The sequence below is a fragment of the Lissotriton vulgaris genome, chromosome 1_1 (genome assembly GCF_964263255.1).
Source record: "Lissotriton vulgaris chromosome 1_1, aLisVul1.2, whole genome shotgun sequence".
NCBI lineage: Eukaryota > Metazoa > Chordata > Amphibia > Caudata > Salamandridae > Lissotriton > Lissotriton vulgaris.
Window position 1 is genome coordinate 1,431,357,380 of NC_141685.1, and position 20,666 is coordinate 1,431,378,045.

The 20,666-nt window shown below is 45.3% G+C and overlaps 1 protein-coding gene across 2 annotated transcripts in view; it reads right to left on the reverse strand.

The window, feature by feature from the left end:
• LOC147750646 (serine racemase-like) overlaps nucleotides 1-20,666 on the reverse strand; it is a 91,917-nt gene that overhangs the window by 2,829 nt on the left and 68,422 nt on the right. For both annotated transcript variants that reach the window (XM_086967258.1, XM_086967259.1), the window contains exon 5: nucleotides 617-762. In XM_086967258.1, the coding sequence (XP_086823384.1) occupies nucleotides 617-762 (146 nt within the window). The remainder of the gene's footprint in view (nucleotides 1-616; nucleotides 763-20,666) is intronic.

Below are 20,666 nucleotides of genomic sequence, written 5' to 3' on the forward strand. Positions count from 1 at the left end.
TACAATTCAGGGTTTTTGTTGTGCCCAAATAAATAAGCTTGATTGTGAAGAATGCAAGTTTAAAACTCTCTGCAATGCGATTGGGCCCATACAATCCACGCAACCACTCATACATACATGAGACAGAATATTGCTCGCTGTATCAGTAACGCCCAGTTGGATGGGGCTCCAGGTTCCAACGGGCTTCCGCAGGCACTGTTCATAGCCGATCCCATGCTTTGGACTGAACATCTGGCACCCTTATTTTTGCACTGCTGATACACTTATAACATACCAAAATCATGGAAAGGAGCTATAATTCACTCTATTTTTAAAGGAGGCAGAAGAGCTGAGCCTAAAAACTATAGGATGATAGCACTCCTGGATGTAGACTCCAAATACTACGCCAGCCTCCTGTTGGAAGATCTGACGTCCTGGGCATTAAAAACTCAGCGGTTGCCATTTAATCAGACTGGCTTCGTGGCCAAATCAGGCACTACTAGCAACCTATTGGCCCTTGCCATACTCATGGAGAAAGCAGCATCCTCATAAATGTCACTACACTGTTGCTTCGTTGATTTTAAAGTGGCCTTGGCCTGGTCCAGTAGTTGCCTGATTATAAGCGGAAGCAAATTACCTCCTTCTGGCTCCACACCATACACTTTTGTTGAAGGGGATGAAAGTTTGACAACAGACGCTACACCAGAAAGCAATCCACCTCCACCGCAGCAAACAACCATCACATCTGGGTTTGGAACCTCCTCCAATACTTCAAACGCTAAACTGAATGAGAAAACCAACAGTTAAGGTACATTAGTAAGCTACTTTATGAAGTGTACAATGCAGGATTTATTCTTCATGTTCGACAAGTGATATTTATTTTATTTATTGTATTAAAGCGGGGCTAGAGGGTTTACAGGCAAAATAAGCAATACTCCTATGATGATAGCAGTGGCAGCCGTACGAAAAGTGAACACATTCAGCACAGGGGTGGGTCATATATAATATAATTAATACCTAACCTACTTCAGAACATTGTATATTCATTTTTTAACCTCGTACAGTACTTCTATTTATTTTGAGCCTACTCTATCTTCCTTTCATCTAGCCTTGGAGGAAGTAAAACCAACTAATTTCTCTACTGTCATATCGTATATTATATTAGACGTGTCTCCAATATATTTCTTGTTTTGTTAAGCGCTCTGATACCCAAGAGTCTTGTTCGCGCCATAGAAAACTGTTCAATAAATAAATAAAAAAAATAAAATCAGATGTCAATGTTTTACCTGTTTTATTGGAGAATCCTTTGATCCTGTGCACAGATCACCTGGCAAGTTTTTAACATAGAAGATTAAGCTTGGAGGGTGGGATAGCCCCCTGTTTCACCTGCAGATGCCCCATACACAATGTTCCGTGAGGATAAAGTAGTATTTTGCATGCAAATTATATTTAGCAGATGTGGTGTCTGTATAGATCCAAAGCAGCACAAAAACAGCAATATAGTTGCTGCACTAACTCGATGATGACGGAAGTCTAACATTCTATCTGGAATGAAAAAGGGCCCGATTAGAGTTTGGCAGAGAGGGTTTGTTCTCTCTCAAACTGTACAGCTGCCTGCCTGATTTACAGATGTGCGGACCTTAAGTATGTCAACAATGGCAAATATTCCGTGGCCACCATAGGGGCTGATTTAGAGGTTGTCAGAGAGGGCCCTTCATCACAACAGTGCCAGAGGATCATCTCCACCATACTAAAGGTCCTCCTACCAGATATATGTATGTCAGCTACTCTGTCTCCATCACTGGCAAACGTGTAAAATGGCCCAATGGAATAAGGGCTTTTGGAGACTTAGCCATTCGACCGCCTGCCCAAATTAGAATGGGGCTTCAAATGGCCAGTTTTTACTCTCCCTGACTGTCCTGAAAAACGTGGCGGTAAGGTACAGTAAAAATGTTTAAATTACATCCACATTATGAAGGAACTCTCATAGTAAGAAGACTATTCGTTTTTTGTGAAAAACAAAATTCTGTTTTGGGATTTGGTTGTTGAAAAAACTCAAACATGATAAAGGTGTGACGGACGGTACCGTCATATGGAGCCGGTGGAAAGGGACATTGTGATCCCTACGGTGGTGTCTGAGCAGGCACCACCACTGTTGTAAAGATTGCAGTCCCTCTAACTGTCTGATGTGCTCCCTGCGCCCATTGGATGCGTGACAGCGAGTCTCTTCGCCCGCCCTCTATCCACCAGCCATCATAAGGTGGCGGGTGGTCCTACAGGGTCTGATGGGGATGGGACCGCCACTGACGGTGGTGGCAGTCCCAATGCCATCGTAATGAGGCCCTAAGTCTTTGGTTGAATACCGAGTGTCCAATTAATTACGTTTTCAAAGAATGGAAGGTTTGTGAAAGATTGTCAGCTGTCAGGTTATTCATGATTAAGGGCTGCTCTTTTCAGGAGCAGGGAGAGGTTTTCTGTTTTGATTGCAATGGAAAAGATGTCTTACATGAGAATGCATTCGGTATGTTGATTGGTGTGAGTGCTTCTCTGGCGAGATGTTTAATGATGTTGTAAGGGAGAATGTTGTTCCCTTTTGTATTGAATCTAAGGATGGTAAGTTTAATAGGATGCAATTCAAAGGTGTCCACATCAGGGTATAGCATAGAGGGATGGAAGATGTAGCACTAAAGTGATTTGAGCTATTGAGGTGGTTCTAGATCTTGCCTAGTTTGGGTGAATAACTGATTGCTGGCATTGCAATTGCCAGATAAGTGCATTTTGGGATCAAACTCAGGTAAAGCCTGATGGCCTTGATGGCTTTTCAGATTCAGCATAATCATTTATTTGTTATAGGTGGTTTTGGCTACGGAGATTACGTTTGTATGAGAAGAGAGGGTAGATTTTAATTGCAGATGTGAGTTATATACTGTGCTTGATTAAATTTGTGGCTGCTGTTGGTAAAAGAGGTTAATCCACAAAAATAAACAGGACAGAGATGTTCCATGCCGCTGAAAGGATTTGTATACTGCAAGTATGACTCTCCAAGTTCTATTCACTGGAGGGTACTCATGCACAGAAGATCTTTGACATCTGTCTGGAAAGCCCTAGAAAGGGGCTATCAGTTTTCCTTGTACCTCATAGTGAAATCTAAAGTTTGGTGGGAAATGAATCACTGAAGAAAAGTAGGTTGATTTTCCAATCATCAGGGTTATAAACTCAGTAGGCTATGTTATTTTCACTTTATCCATATAAATTGTATTGCGTCTGTTTTAAACTAATTTAAAACATTTGCCACAAGTATTGAGGTTGAGCAAAACATTCTGTGTCACTATCAGAATAAATTAAATTTTTAGGTCTCGCCTAGCGCAGCGTGCAGGCGTTGCTCTAGTAGAGGGCCTCTTACAATCACTCCAGACCTTCACAAGTGTGTGTGGCGGCCTGCAACTTGCGGGAGTGAGCAGGGGCACGCAGGGTGCCATCTGTTCTGTAGCATGGTCCCTTTCACTTTCGCGCCCGCGTGGCCTCGCTTGTTCAACAATGCCCCGCCCCCCCCTCGGAACCGGAAGAAGGCATCTGCTTGCAGCTGCTGGTTGCGACGGGGTCAGGTTCGGTGTCTAGTGCTTGTTTTATAATACATTTTTTCAGTTGCTCGGCTACGTGCTCCGCTATTTTCTTTTTGTCTTCTCTGTTTTCTGTCCGGTTGCCTTTTCTCCACGACCTCGATCCGCTGGTTCATCAACAAGCTCCTTGGCTCAAGCAGGGAGCGGTCTTCAAATGTTTAAATCCCGATAGACTATCAGAATCTTCTGTGTGCGCTCCACATCTGTTCTTATTCACTGTGGATGCCTCCAACGAAGCCACATTTTTTGTTCACATTTAATTTAAATTCTTTTCACAACCCATTGGCTTGTGTAATTAATCATGTTTTGTGGTGAAAGAAAACGGTTTGCCGTCTCCTTGCAGGCTGGGGAGTTGCACCAGAGAACCATCATGTTGCTGTTGCTTCATGCCTTGCAGTGGCGTAATGTAAAATGCAAGTGCCCCCACAAGCCCCAGCGACTCTCATGCCTCACTGAAATGCATCGACCTTAGATTAGTATAGCTGCCAAGTTTTCAGTTTGTTTATGTGTGACATTTCCAGGTCTTTCTGAGGTTATATATGACATTTCTATGCAGTGTGATACTTTATTACCGGTTGACTAAAGCAGCAATGATGTAAGTAGTGACCCTATTTATTTGTAGCGTAGCTGGATAGAAATGGCCTTAAAACAGACACAGCATCCCTGATATGTTAATGTAGTGGTCTTTGCTAACAACTAGAAATACCGAGGGGGCTGGTTTCCCAAGACAGTACCAAAAGACAGCTTGCCACTTTCAAAACCTCTCCCTTCCCACACACAGTGACATGTGCTGATTGAGGGGGAGTGACGCATGTGTTGCATTATGGTGAACGGTAGGATGATGTTTCCCATTCTAAACAATAAAAATAGAAATATTTCACTTAAGTAGTTTAATCCAGAAAAAAATTAGATGCAAAAAATGTACAATATTTCCATATATATTATTATATATGGTAGTAGTGAAACATTGATGACGTCGGCATGTATAACATTAATACTTTTTGACAAGGTCAGTGAGTTATCCTGAATAGCTGCCAGGTGGCCCCATCATGTGTACTACCTTCAGCCTGTGCTAGAGTTTTAGCAACAAGAACAGCACATAGATATGCGGGACATACAGCTTCACTTTTTATCGTTGCATGCATGTGGTTTCACAATTCAAAATAAAGACATATTTAAAGGATAGTGCAAGTAACAGTAAGCAGCAAGCTTTATTTAATATAGGTTGGAATGCTCTTCAATCAGCAAGAAATAGAGAAGTATACCACCATCCTTATGGACAAACTGCAAAAGAAACAAGCATTTGCAATGCAATAGGTTTCGCATTACTGATAGTTTGAGGTATTAGCATTGCAAATAATAATGCAACACAAATAGCTCATACTTTAGGTAATGGGGAACTCAGTGCATTTCAAATGCTTGTTGTATTTAATAACTGATTTCATGTTTTGTTTTCAGAACTATCAAAAATAAATGTATTTTTGTCTTTGGGTCTCGCAGTGCTGGCAAACTTCATTTGTTTCTAAATAAGGTTAAACAAACATTGGCAAAGCCGATATGTCTGGCTTTACTATGCCAAAACATAGCAACACAGGCATCCATAAACGTGTGCAGCCTATTTGTGCCATGTCTCAATTTGCCTATTTCTGTGCTTCCTATGTCTGTGCCCATTTTTAGGTCGAGCCTGGGCAGTGGTATTGCTGTTGCAAGGCATGCAGTAGTGGAGTATGGCTTTGAAGCCCCGCCCACTCTCCGCTCATATATCGAATTGGCTTGTGTCATTGTCCTTCATAAATGCCGGCTTCTGATTCGTAAATAGGCATGTTAGTCCCTCCATGGTACCGCCATGTCTGCATTTGTTACCTCCCATGAGAACTGGACCTTTTACTTGTGTTGGTACTTAGCACCTTTTATCATCAGTTGGTGAGGACTTTTTACTTAATTAATGGGTTCTTTGTTTAGCTGCAGAAGCATGCACGACATGCTGTTTGTGTTAACATTGTATGTTTTTATTTTCTTACAACGCGGCACATCAATAATGGTGCCAGCACGTCTTATTTTTAAAATGCAGGTAATGCTGGTTAATTTAACAACAACAAAAATATATATATTTATGTTTGCAACGTGGGACGCTTTAATAATAGCGTCCTGCACCCTGCTTTTTTTAGGCTTGTATTTCGCACACACACGAGGATCCTGGTCTTTTCAGGGCAGCAGGCGCTGCCTCAAAACCCCCCTCCATGCCGATTCCACACGATAGGGCGTGAGGCACAGGAAGGAGTGCATATGTGTGTGGTTCGCGCAAGCCCTCCCCCGCAAATGCTATTCACTGGTTAGAGGCTCCTGGTCCTGGGACAATTTCAGCTCGCGGATAAGGGTAGATCAGAACTCTTTGCCCACCTTAATCACACAGTTAATGAGGCAGCTGCCTCCCATCGCCACACAGCTCTTTCCACAGACACCTCATGTACTCGGTGCTATTACAGTGGACATAAGGTATAGATAATGTAACTGTGTGCAGCTTTCAGCCTTGCAATAGTGAGCAAGCATTTGCAATGCAATAGGTCTCGCATTTACGTGAGTTTGAGCTATTGGCATTGTAAATGACAATACCTTTTATTTATGTTTTTTCGTTTTTAAAAACATAAATAAAAGGCAGTGTCTTTTACAATGACAATAGCTTAAACTCTTGTAGACCTGTTGCATTGCAAATGCTTGTTTTCCCAAGCTCCCCAAACTTGCGGCAAAACTAAGTCCCATTACATGTAAATCGTAGTATCAATAAGACCTCAGATTTGACTGGAAAATCACCCCAGGTGCAACATCAAAATGATGGTAAAAACATTTAAAAGCACACATCACATTTATGTCTACGTAGGTGCAAAAAAAAAACAGAAGTGGAAAGACAGGCAAAGTACATCAACTGTCACACCATATTTAGGAGCAAAATCACAGGTGTATGGAAACAAGGTTAGGAAAGAAATTACTATTTAGAGCAAAAACTAATTTAGGTACAAAAGGACCCTTTATGCAACATCAGCTAGCCAAAGTGTGAAAACAGAGAACAAATAGTGATTCCCTAATTGTAATACCTTAAGAATCGCAAACGCAATTAGGGAATCTCTATTTGCATTTTTTACTCCATTCTTTCCTTTGGACCTCAAGGCCCATAGGTGAGAATGGTCTTGCATTGCCTAAATTGCGATTACCTAATTGGCAATCGCAAATTAGGTAATGCAGAGGCAAGGTCCCCCTGAGGCGTCCCTAACAAAAAATGTGCACATGGCACTTTGAAAAATGCATTTTTGTGAAATTGACAAAGTATGCACCTGGTTAACATCAACTTCAAATTGATGTTAATTAACGTTTCCTAAATGCACAGTTCGCATTTAGGAAAGGCTTCTTGCATTGCATTAGCAAAGCATTAGGTAATCGCAAATTGTGATTTCCTATTTGCATTTGCAATTTAGGTAATCGCAACATATTGCGATTACCTAAATTGGGAATCCAAAAACCTTCATGCATAGCAAAAGGCCCTTTCTTACTGTTTGCAATAGCAAATTGATTGATGCATGTGCCCCAATTTTCCCATTTAAGTACAAACACAGTTAGGCTCACTGGGTAGAGCGAGGGGTCACATTTAGATGCAAAATCACTCAGTATTAAGAGAATATGCATTAGTAAAATGTCATTTTAGATTTTAAATGTGTCTCTCACAGTTGGTTGACAATATATTGAGAATAAAAAATTACTCAGCATGCTACGTCAGCTTAGGGATGTAGCCCAAAAATGATTTAGGCACACAAATTCCATGTATGTGCAAAATTACTTAAAGTCATGATATTACTGTTGGTGCAGATTAGGCGCCACCGTGGTATCAGATTTATGAAAAAAAATATTTTTAAATACAAAATCACATTACTGTACGAAATCACTTTTGGTGCAACATCAGCAGGAATGCGAAAACACTTTTATGCGCACATATTACGTTTAGGAGCAGAACACATTTAGTGCAAAATCTCTGTTGGTACAGTACTAAAACAAGTGCGGACATACTTTTAAAAACACAAATGCACCTCCACTGCAAGCACGCTGTTTTAATTTTTTTTCAGAGTTTTATATAGCATAAACTAGACCCGAGGCATCAGGTATCAGAGTGCTTTACATGAGCACCAGTTTTGTTACAGAAGGACACACTCATTAGGTCTCGGCCTGCGTAGGCTGCGCTTGCGCAGTCTCGCCGGCGAGATCTTATGTTTTTCAGTGAGGGCTTGAACCCGCTCCTCTTCTCCATTGGCTGGCTTCCTAAATGGTGGCCAGCCATTGGAGGGGAGGGGCGTCTGTCTGTTTAAGCCCCGTGTTTTTGGGATTGAGGGGCGTGTTTTTTTAGGTTATTTTCTCCTCTTCCCATTGGCTGGAATTTTACATTCCAGGCAATGGGAAGAGGAGAGAAACAAAACCACGCCCCCAAATCCCAAAATGACCGTGCGTTTCTCCGAGGCATTTCTACTTCGCCTCGGTAAAACATGGTGGTGTTTCCACCCCCTCGGATCCTTTCTCCCGGTTGCCTGCTCGGACCCAGCGATTTGCAAGGTCCACTGGGTGTATTTGCAGGCCACTATAACTGTGTCCTAATAAAATGAACTGGCACCCATTCAGTTGTTTAAAGGAATAACTCGTGCTCGCGATTCTCTTGCCTGAAGCCTGAAGCATGAATCCACCATAGCGGCTACATTCAGTGACACGGACACCAGATGTGGTATGTAAGACACCAAAATCTGGGTCACCCACCTACAACTCACGGATAGGGAAAATCGGAATAATTAAGGCCCATCTTCACTGCACATATGACCCTAGTATACAAAATGGCACCAGCATTTAAGCTTTAAAGACAATAGTATCCCAATCGAAGAGGGCCGCTAAATCCTTCTCTAGTTACTGTCTTTCTTCTCTTTCTAAAACGGCACGTCGCCCGTAACTGGCCACATCCCTGGTGAACAGCCACAAATTAATCAGAAGAGAACTTTAGAGTGCCGTTTAGGTACGGCGCTCATTTCACGCACTTGCAACATTTAGAAACGTTCAAAAACTGCTTAAACTCACTCATTTGCAGAAGTGTCAGTCGCAGGTTAAAAGCGTCCTTTGTACATAGCTCCTAAAGACCACGGCTCCAGTGACTAGCTTGTGCGGTACATGCCCGCAGCTCCCTGCAGCCTATCCAGGCCCACTGTGGAGGCACATGCACACCACGGTGGTCCCTCCCACTGCGATGATCCAAACCACGAGCGCAGCCGGTGCGGCCGGTCACCCGAGCCCAGACGTTACCCAATCCTGGTTGTGCAAACATTTTCCTATGCTATATGAAGACAAACGGCGCGCCCTGCAAGCCCCTCGTACTTAATGCATGGAGGTGAACGGTCAAACTGATCTTCCATAACGAGTCTGAGTCGAAGGGCCACGCTGCCTTCCATCCAGTTGTATAGATAGCCTTCTGAAGCACCTAGTGGAATAGAGGACAGCTCTAGGCGCTAGATGAAATCGGGTGGCATCAGCATGTGGTCGTAGACCAGAAAGGCAGATGGTAAAAATACGTCTTTCAACTGGTTCTACAAAGTAGGTTGCTGTAAACGGTCAAGTGCCAGAGGACCTCGGAGAAACATGGTGGCCCCCAGTCTTCCCCTGCTGTACTTCGGCTCTTTCTGCCGCTGCTCGACTCCGCTCGCCTCCCCCCCCCTCTGCCCGCAGCCCTCCTGTGTCCCGCTCTTGCCTCCCCCTTCCCTCTCAGCCTCCGAGGGGGCGCGAGCCAAGAGACACTGCACGAGGCGTTGCCCCCGGCACGCGTAGGAGGACTGCGGCGGCGACATTCCTTGGCCCGAGCGACTCCAGCCGGGTAACGGGCTCCGCAGCAATGGAGCTGCCCGCGGCCGGTGAGCACGTCTTTGCTGTCGAAAAGAAGTGACAAATTTGTTCTGCCATGAATATAATCTGTGAGCTAGAGATTGCTCTAAAATTCGAGAGATTGTAGCGAGAGGGCATCAACTCACAGAGCTGTCCATTTTGTCTCGGGTATGCAGCTCACTGAAGTGCTTAGGAAGGTGTCAGACGAACAGAGCCAAGTGAACCCTTGCCATGCAAGATAAATTCACTCAGTCCTGCTTTTAGCCAACAGTGCTTCATTGGAACTCTAATGTGGCTTGTGCTTACATTGTTAATAGTGAAACTACATGTTCCAGAATTGAGTAAGTGTTAAATAATGGTTAGCTAAATGTGTCGCATGGAAAATGACGCCACTTTACATGCAGGTAAAGTGCAATGATTAAAATTCAGTATTGGACATCTCGGGAGAGGTCTGACCTGTGGATTAATGGCAACTTGATATACAAATAAGAAAACGCTTTAATTCATCCCATTGATGATTCAATTTATACGTATAGATAGGAGAGAAGGGTTGCAGCCATTACTGATAATTACCCAAATATTCCTTATAGAAAACTTTTTTTCTTGCCTCTGTTCCCTGCTGCTAATCGTTTTTTTCTTGCCTCTGTTCCCTGCTGCTGTTTTTTTTTCTTGCCTCCATTCCCTGCTGCTGTATTTTTTTCTTGCCTCTGTTCCCTGCTGCGGTTCCCTGCTTCTGATCGTTCCCTGCTTGTCATCGTTTTTTTCTTGCCTCTGTTCCCTGGGGCGTTACTGGGTAGAGATGGGCGTGTGGCTGACCTAGACTGAGGGATGTCTGTGTGTGTTTGGTTCTGTGTGTGTATGTTGGGCTTTGTGTGTGTGTGGGGCTCTGTGTGTGTGTGGGGCTCTGTGTATGTGGGGGGCTCTGTGTGTGTGTGTGGGGGGGCTCTGTGTGTGGGGCTGTGTGTGTGTGTCAGGGGGCCTCTGTGTGTGTGTGGGGGGGCTCTGTGTGTGGGGGGGCTCTGTGTGTGGGGGGGTTCTGTGTGTATGTGGGGCTCTGTGTGTGTGGCTCTGTGTTTGTGGCTCTGTGGCCTCTGTTCCCTGCTTTTGCTCGATTTTCTTGCCTCTGTTCCATGCTTGTTCTCGATTTTCTTGCCTCTGTTCCCTGCTTCTGCTCGTTTTTTTCTTGCCTCTGTTCCCTGCTTTCTGATCGTTTTTTTCTTGCCTCTGTTCCCTGCTTCTGATCATTCCCTGCTTGTCATCGTTTTTTTCTTGCCTCTGTTCCCTGGGGCGTTACTGGGCAGAGATGGGCGTTTGGCTGACCTAGACTGAGGGATGTCTGTGTGTGTGTTGGGCTGTGTGTGTTGGGCTCTGTGTGTTAGGATCTGTGTGTGGGTGTTGCGCTATTTGTGTTTGTGTTGGCCTCTATGTGTATGTTGGGCTCTGTGTGTGTGTTGCGCTCTGTGTATGTGTTGGGCTCTGTGTCTGTGTGTCTGTGGCTCTGTGTGTCTGTGTGTGTGGCTCTGTGTGTCTGTGTGTGTGGCTCTGTGTGTCTGTGGCTCTGTGTGTCTGTGGGTGTGGCTCTGTGTGTCTGTGTGTGTGTGGCTCTGTGTGTCTGTGTGTGTGTGGCTCTGTGTGTCTGTGTGTGTTGCTCTGTGTGTCTGTGTGTGGCTCTGTGTGTGTGGCTTTGTCTGTGTGTGTGTGTGGCTCTATGTGGGTAGCTTTTTTTGTAGGTGGCTCTGTGTGGGTGTGTAGGTGGCTCTGTGTGTGTGTGGGTGGCTCTATGTGTATGACTCTGTGTGGGTGGCTCTGTGTGGGTGGCTCTGTATGTGTGTGTGGGTGGCTTTGTGTGTGTGGCTCTGTGTGTGGGTGCAAAGGCAATAGGTCTCGCATTTGCGAGAGATTAAGCTATTGGCATTGTAAATGACAATGCCATTTATTTATATGTTTTAAAAACAAAAACATAAATAAAAATAATGTCATGAGCAATGCCAATAGCTCTAACTTTAACAATGCCGAGACCATTGCATTGTAAATGCTTGTTTTTGTTAGGCACGGGGCCATTAAGTGATTTGCCCAGAATCACAGGAAGTTGAGCGTCGTTGCCGAGACCCTAACCCGGTTCCCCAGCTTCGAGGTCGACCTTTAATAACCGTTCATGCACTGTGGTGCGAAGCAGTGTTTAGGCAGATGGACCAACACACTTATTAGTCGGGAGCTATTGTTAAAACTGAGCAACTCATCCGGCCTGATCCAAAATGTAAATAAGAGTTTCAACAAGCAATGGCTGCTGGCCCAAATAAACAAATGGGTGAAGGAACCTGATCTGAAGCCCCTATCTGGGTATGTTTTTGTTGTTGCTGGCATAAACTATGTAGCAACAAAAAAAACGGTTTGAATGAATAGATGTATTTGTACACATAATTATAATTACTAATAGAAGTAGCAGTAGTAGTTGTCTTAGTAATATTATATATACAGTACAGGCATTACTTTAAGAGTATTGTTTACGCCTGTTTTAAGAAATATGTAAAATTCAGATTGTCAGCGAAGAAAGTAACTTATTTGTCAATAATGATTATTAATTATGGATACACATTTGACTCAACTGCCTCCCGGAAGAGGTGTAGTTAGAAAAGAGTAGGCAAACGATAATCTTAGTGATTGCTTTATATACTTACTTTGGTTCAAGAAATATAACAGTTTTGTAGGTTGAGTAAGATCACAACATTCCACATGGCAAATATGTATTTTGGCTGCAAAGATGGTTCCTCATAGGATGATATTCAAAGTGTTTGAATTTATGTATGATACCAATCCTGAAGAACATTTCTGGAAACTATTTTAATTTTGCTTCAAACAACCTGCCTCTGTCTTTTCCTCATAACTTTAATGCAGTTTACCACCGGATACATAAGCATCCTGTCTATGGCTGAACCATGTGAATCTTCAAACCTTCTGTCTGTTCTGTGTTGGAATCTCTATTGATCTCTCAGAACTCACCTCACCCTCTTATGCCTAAAGACAAAGACCCCGTGTCACAACATTTGCTTGAGTTCACCTAAAGCAGGTGGGGCATGTACTGTCGTCGGCCCATCTTGACTGTATAGGGTTGAGGACACAAACCTTGTGTTAGAGCAGTCAAACACATGAGTAGGGGTCTATGCCTTCATGGGCTGATACAGACTAAAGGAACTCTTTCAAGAACAAGATCTTGTTAAACTTTAAAAAGCCACATAGGTAATGCAAAAGGCCACTAACAACAAAAGATCTTTAGGATTGTGGTATGAACAGTGTTTGGCTCAATCCCTAAGTAAGCCAGTAAGGCTACAGTTGCATCCATTGACTAAAACTTAACTTTCAGGGTTTTGGTGAGAGTACATTAGAAGCAGTGTATCCAAATGGAGATCAGCTTTCTGCCACGTCCCTCAAAGCAACATTTCTCCTTCACATTCATAGTCACAAAAGAAGCCTTAGCAAAAGAAAATGTTGGGCAATATTGGAAATGTTATACTCTCTGAACCCAGTAAAGTTTTTACTTCAAGTTTCACTCGCCTTGTGTTCAAATCTGAATCACGCTTTAAAGTTTGGTAGAAATGACAATTTTGTATACCTTTTCATTGTAAGATTGTGAATAAAATAGAATCCAGAATAAGTGGTGTTTTTAAATTCTATTAAATTGCTTAAAATATATTAAAACTTCTTGCAGAAAAAAGGAGCAGCTATGAGGCTTCCCACGTGCAAAGATAATTTACCTAAGATTTCAGGATATACCATTGGGACTGAACATATGTTGTTTTGGCATATGGGAAATATTTTTAGAAGTTTATCATTACTATTTAACAATTTCCTACTTTTTTAAGAGACACATGGGCCCCATTCACAAATGTATATTTGCTGGTAAATATAAGTTTACAAAAAATTCACCTGTATTATGCCTTCCAAGTGTTCAAAAAGGGACTCCCGAGTAAACCGATTATTGGCACACTGTCCTAGGTGCACTTTTGTGAATATTTGTGTAGTCCAGAAAGTAAAAAAAAAAATTCTCCAGGCAAAGAAGGAGATCACCACTTGTCATTTTCAGACTTTCGTTCGCATTCAGGCCCAGTGTCTAAAGGGACACACTATTGTACTGACTTAGTTGAATCTAAGCAATTATAGGCAGATTAACACATTTTGAAAGGGGATTGAAAATTCTATTTACACTAATTAAGAGCTAAGCAACTTCAAATTCTACTTACAAAACCTCCTGCATTGAAAACACACAGAGAATGTGAATTGTCTGCGTTTTTTGTAAAATATATGATTCTGTTGCTCGTTTCATAAGCTGAATTTTATACTTTAATTACATCTTTATTCATTTCAAAGGTCACTGAGATTTAAGGATTGCTTTGGTTTTAATATCAGAATTTAGGTTCTTTGTGTCTTATGGTACTAAAATGTAATGTAAGGAAACATGATCTCCACTCCCACGGTTTTACTCAAATAACTGTATTTGTGTAAGAAAAGGTGCAAGAAAGTAGAAATAGAAAAACGTTAAATATTAAGGCTTGTGTAAAGGTAGTGTGAGGCCTCTTTTATGTATAAGTATAATTAATCTAATCCAGTATTTTACATCAGAGATTGCCGCACAAGATTTCCTGAAGATAATGGGCAGTCAATATGCATATGTTGCTTGTTTTTCTTCGTTTTGCTAGTACTTCTTTTTCTGTTTTCCCCTTTCTGTATATTACTGATATGTTAATAATATTAGGATACAAAGTGGTGTGCACTATTCAGTTTGTGTTGTATAAGACATGATGTGAGTTTCAGTCTTAGTGAATATAAAATTTTGTAATTGTCGTAACTATTATCTTGTGAATAACAATCTAGCACACTGGTAACCGAAAGGGTGTTTACCATAAAGGACGAACCTGATTGAGATGGGTGGTGCACGGGTGGGGGCTGCGGTTCACAAACGCTCCCCATCACTGAGGACATGGTCCTTAAGCCCCGTTTTGGGTGGAGGGGGGAGGGTAGTGGTTGGGGAGGGGGTGTAGGTGGGGTGGGGGTTGGTATGGGGCTGGAGGGGGAAAATAATCCATGAGGACACTATCTTGCGATGTGTGATAAAAAGGGGTCTTTGGCACATGTGTTATAGGGTTAAATGTACAGGTGATACAGATGGCCGATAAAGGTATTCAACTAGGTTCTCTGAATGTTAGGGGCTTAAATCACCTTAATAAAAGACAGCGGGTGGCGAGTGAGCGGCAGATGCTTCAGTGTGATTTGATATGTCTACAGGAAACACACATAGCATGGGCCAAGAGAAAACTACTATTGGAGTTGGGGTATATGGTATTGACTAGCACTGAACAAGCTATTACATCAAGGGGTGTTGCAATTCTAGCGAAAAAACATATTGCTAGTACAAGTAGAACATTGACGGACAAACATGGGAGATGGGCCATAGCTGAATGTGTCAGTGGGACGTTGAAATTTACGATATGTTCTATATATGGCTAAAATCTTCATGAGGCATTAGTTTTAGAGTTGCTTAATATCGAATTGGCTTTATTGCCAACTCCAGGGATAGTGTGTGGAGATCTATTCACCTGGCCCCTAAATTTGTATGGGATGTGAGCTATAGGTATAGCGGGAGAAAGCCAAAAGTATTCAAGGCGCTTCAATCTCTCGTAGAAGCGCACGGCTTGGCTGATGCTTGGGCTACCCTGAGGGGGGACGAGCCGGGGTACACCTTCTATTCTTGCCCACACCAAAAACTAATCATGTTAATAGAGTAATAACATTCTTGGATAATGCCAATTGTAGAGGGGATGCGTTTAGTCTTATTTTATTAGACGCTGTTGGACCCGGCCCTTTAGGCAGGTTCACCCCTAGACTTTTTTGCTTTTTCCTAGCCTGTTTCTGGAACCTGGTGGTGGTGATTTTAGGCCTCTGCGCACTTTTTCACTGTGGTACAGCGTAAAGTGCTTGAGCTCTCTGTGTATGTGTGGTGAGTGACCTGCCCTCCCATAGGAATGAATGGGGAATATGTATGCCCATGGTAGTTCCTGATGTGTGGGGAGTGCAGGGGCGAGTTTGATATGTGCGAACTCGTGAGATTGAATGCTGCGTAATGGTATATGCGGCATGAGTGTGTCTAGTATAGAAGTGCCACTTTTAGAAGTTGGCATATTTGTGTAATTTGTGTCTGGCGTGTGATTGGCTGGTGAGCCTGGGTCAGGAGTGCCTGGGCCTGCTTGTGGATTGACTGTCTGGTTTGAGGGTGACAGGGGCTGGAGAGCCCAGGAGGTTGTCTGAGTCAGCCCATGGATGAAAGGCAGCATCAGCTGCTAGGGAAGTGGGAGGAGATGGCACCTGATAGTGAAGGGCTGTGCCTGCCAAACCACAATGATGGCTCCACCCCCCGCTGGGCGACAGTCACCTCTGTCCTGATACTGACAGGACTTCCCTATAACCAGTTCTAGCTGGTTCTCACACTGCCTACACAAAGACTTCAAAGACTTTTCTGTGTATAAGAAGGGGCTGTGTCCCCTTCCAATTTGTTCTTGTTTCTGACTTGAATCTACCAGGGGCGGGCGCTGCCCAGCCCCTGGACACCTGATGGACTTTCCTGGACTCTTGGGGGACCCCTCTGCCTTGCTTGGGCTGATGGGGGGGACTTGGCTTTGCCCCCTGGGAATCTCTGGGACCTTTGCAGCATGGAGAAGCTGCATTTCCTTTCAGATAACTTTGTCTTGCTTTTGCCAGGGCTTCTTATAGCCTAAAGCGCCTGGAAGCGCTTTGGTTGCTGTTATAGCGCTAGGAGCGCTGTGGATTGGCCTTTAGCGCTTTATGTGCGAGTGCTGGTGCCCACCCGGCACCTTTATTTAATTATTTTGATAGATGGGTGCCACCCCATTTATTTCATTGCCTAACGGGTGCTCACCCCGTTTCTACTTTTATTTTGGATTTCGAGGGTGCCCACCCCTCGTTTTGCCACTTTGAATCACCGCCGCGGCCGGGCCGAAAACAGGAAGTCAGGCGGCATCGCGCCTGACTCCGGGCGGGACTTCCGGTTTGAAAAAGGAAGTCCCGCCGGCCGCCGAGCACTGATTGGGTGCCCGTCCGATGAGAGGAGGCGAAGAGGAGTGATGGCTGCCCGGGGCTCCCGTGATCTGAAGGGAGCCCCGGGAAGAAGAGCTGAGGTGGCGGAAGGCGCAGGCGGGCCCCTGTTGGAGGAAGGAGAGCCCCGCGCTGCCCAGAGGACCCCCTCGCTGCCTGAGGAAGCACGGTGAGTGCCTTCAAAGGGGAGGGGGCAGCCGGGGCACATTGCCGGTGCCCGCCCCTTCCCTCCAGTGCAGGGCCCGAGTGGATGTGAGCCTGTGAGGCTCAAGGAGGCATATTTATGGTTTAAAGCCCCACGAGGGCTCGGGGGCATTGCGTGTTGTAGAGCCCTTAGGCTCTCCCGATGGCGCCTGTGTCCTGCCCTCTGTCTAGGGGGGCATAGTTGGTGCAGCAGGGCGGCCCCAGTTGGCAGTGGGTCACCCCAACATTGAAGTAGAGCCCAGAGAGGCTCTTGGGGGCCATTTTAGTTAAGAGGGGGCATCGGGGCACATTGCCGGGGCCCGCCCCATCCTGCCTACGAGGGATTTGTTAAGAGCCTCGAGGGCTCCAGGGGCCTATAATTGTTTAAGAGCCTGTGTGGCTCCAAGTGCGCAGTTCAGAGCCTGTGTGGCTCCAGCAGTGGGGCAGTTTGCGCCTAAGGGCCAGTGAGGGCCCTGGCGCAGTTTTGAAGTTCCCCAGCTGCCCAGCAATTAGTGGGCAGCTGCACCGTTTAGGTTTTGGGATGTTCACAGGTGCCCAGCAAGTAGTGGGCACCTGCTACGTTTAGGCTTGTGCTTGGACTGGCGCTGCTTGGCAGTGCCCCCTGACATTTGGACACAGGGCGTCTGAGCCCCAACAAGGCCAGTTGGCCTAGGGACTGCCACAGGTAGTGGCTTATGTGAGTTTTGCGCAATTGTATGGATATTGCACCTCTGAATGTGTTTTCTATGCATCATGGTAATGTGTTCTTTCTTAGACCCCTAAACGCTGTGTGATACTTAGGTGGTTGTCCTTACACCTCTGAATGTTTTAGGCATCATGTGTTTCTCTTTACTACTCCTCTGAATGTATATTTATGCATCATGGGTAATGTGTTCTTTCCTAGACCCCTAAACGCTGTGTGATACTTAGGTGGTTGTTCTTTTAGTACAGGTGGACCTAGTGAGGTCCTGGTACCTGTTCCCAGTAGTTACTGGATGTATTTTATAACTGTTACTTTGTGCTACAGTGATTTTATATTCTTTTGTTCTAATTTCTGACAGTATTTCATTTCTACTAAGTGCTGATTATGACAGTGGCCCATGTGGCCCTGTCTTGTGAATAATCCCTTGTGAATATTGCCCGTGCCAGTTGGCACAATGTACATGTGTGATTTTATCTGATGTGTTTTTACAATACAAAAGTTATTTTATAATAACCTTGTGTGGAGTCTCTTTTGTGGTGTGCCTAGTATGTTGTTGCTGTTGTGTGCTGGCGCAAATACTTTACACATTGCCTCCGAGTTTAGCCTTACTGCTTGTGCCAAGCTACCAAGGGGGTGAGCAGGGGTTATCTTGGTGTGTGACTTCCTTGCCCTGGCTAGAATGGTGGTTTCTGCCTGGCTTTGGCGTCAGCCTTAGCCTACCAGAAATAGCCAGTTCTAACATTGTTGGTCAGCGGTGCGGATTTGGACTTGTGTTTGCGCAGTGCCACAGCGACAGCTGGCTACATTACAAAACTCTGCAATTTTTTTTCAGATAGTCACATGTTTGGGATTATTGTTTTTTATTTTTTTCCTCAAAGAGAGTCATTTTCAAATGTGTTTCTGCGCTTTATGTTTAGTGGCAGATGAGAGAAAGTGACAGGGCAGGACGCCAGTAGAGGGGGAGGTTCCCATAGATTAGGAATCCCTTGCTGGGTCCAGTGCCCAATCCCAATTCCTGTTCCTGTGTGGGTAGATGGAAGAGAGGGAGTGTGGAGGAGAAATGACTAGCTCAGGAGGGTGGTTATCGCCTGAGTGTAGTGTGTGTGTCTGGATTCCCCAGTATGGTAGGATCCAGTGGTGGCAGCTTAAATGTGTCCAGTGCGTGTGAAGTTCCATTCCCAGTTCCCAGAGTATGGTGCCTGGTGCTCAGTAAGAGGGGTACAGGTTGTGAGTCAGAGGCAGTAAGGAACTGTCTCACCAGTCTGGAGGGGGAGTATGTGGATGAGTGGTGTCTTGAACTGGAGGAGTTGGTGTGAGTTTTGTTTAAGGAGCTTGCACGTGAGGTGTACCTCTGGTGGTGTGCAGGAGGTCCTGCAGAGGCACTGGACAAGAAGGTGGATGTCTGGCAGTGTGCTAGATGTCTTGCAGAGGCATTAGGGAGTGGTTCCAAAAGGAGTGGCTTGAGTATCTGATGATCCTGTGTAGGAGAAGAGGTTACTGTGTAGCCCAGCTAGATCCCAGTAGAAAGGGTAGGGTGTAGGGGCTCACGTCCGGTCTCAGTGGAGGCGGAGTGAGTGTGGGACGGTGTGTCCTACGTTGGCCCGAAACCCTGCCTGAGGGCCTGGAGGGTTCTCTAAGGGAGCGCCAGGTCAGGGGCCTACGCTGTACTTACAGGTCATTTGAGGAGGATCTTCCTGTGTCTAGAGGACGGGGGTGTCTGTAACCAGAACTCCGGCGATCCTGGTGTTGGGCAGTACCGCTCCTAAGTGGAGGGTGCAGAAGTCCTGGCTCGCTGAGCATTTGACCGTCTAGAGTGCTTGACCATTTGTGGGGCCTCTGGAGGTCGTTCCCCGAGGAGGGGGGAAAGCCAGGTTGGGGTGTTGGCCTGACCTGGAAGGAGTACTGAAGGAAAGTGTATCACTGATACGCCGCTGGCGTGTGCTCTGTCTAGCCTGGGACATACTGAGAATTACCCTGTGATAGGGAGTACTGGAGGAGAGTGTGTCGCTGATACGCCGCTGGCGTGTGCTCTGTCTAGCCTGAGACATACTGGGCCTGTAGTCATGGAACTGGAAGGGGGTGCAGAGGGACGGTGTCCTTACTTCTGAATCCGGTGCAGCCTGAGGGTTTAGATCTTAGGTTAGGAGATTAGGAAACTTCTAGGTCAAGAGGAATCTCTGCCAAAGTGGATCAGCTGAAGAGACTGAGGGGGATGCCCTTGCTGTGTGATCTGGGGCCCACCTGCAGTTTGTTGTTTCCACTAAGGTAGAGGAAAGGGGACTTTGCTGTGTGCTGTGTCCCCCCACCTGCTTGAAGAGGAACTGTGCTGTGTGCTTTGTACCTCAGAAGTGAAATAGTTTCCAGGTGGTAGACCAGTGATGGAGTGAGGTCCTGATCTGGTAGGAGAATTATGTTCTGGTGAGTGCTTCTATGTGAGGGTGCGGAAACCCAGAAGTAGAGGTAGGGTGGGCCATTCTTGCCCGTGACCTTTGGTCAGCCTGAGGGTGTGGTCCTTAGGTTGAAGGATCAGTGGTAGTTGTAGCTACACTGAGGAAGAGTGGAGAATGGCTATTGTGTGCCAGGGGTTAATGCCCCCCACTCTGTGGATTGGTTAGGACCTGTGATTTGGATGGCCTATGGCCTGGTCTTGGCCGTGGATGACTAGGGAGTACCAGTGGGGTATCCTAGTTGTGTCAGAGAGTTATTGTTTGGAGGTAACCAGGTGGGTTCAGAGTGGCGTGGAACCGGAAGGTGTCCCTGCTGTACAGGTCCGTGTCCGTGTTTTGTCGCCCAAAGCAAGGAAGCCCATCAGTGGAGTGATTGGTCTACCCTGCGTTTTGGCTGGAAGGGGGTTGTGTTGGACCCGGCCCTTTAGGCAGGTTCACCCCTAGACTTTTTTGCTTTTTCCTAGCCTGTTTCTGGAACCTGGTGGGGGTGATTTTAGGCCTCTGCGCACTTTTTCACTGTGGTACAGCGTAAAGTGCTTGAGCTCTCTGTGTATGTGTGGTGAGTGACCTGCCCTCCCATAGGAATGAATGGGGAATATGTATGCCCATGGTAGTTCCTGATGTGTGGGGAGTGCAGGGGCGAGTTTGATATGTGCGAACTCGTGAGATTGAATGCTGTGTAATGGTATATGCGTCATGAGTGTGTCTAGTCTAGAAGTGCCACTTTTAGAA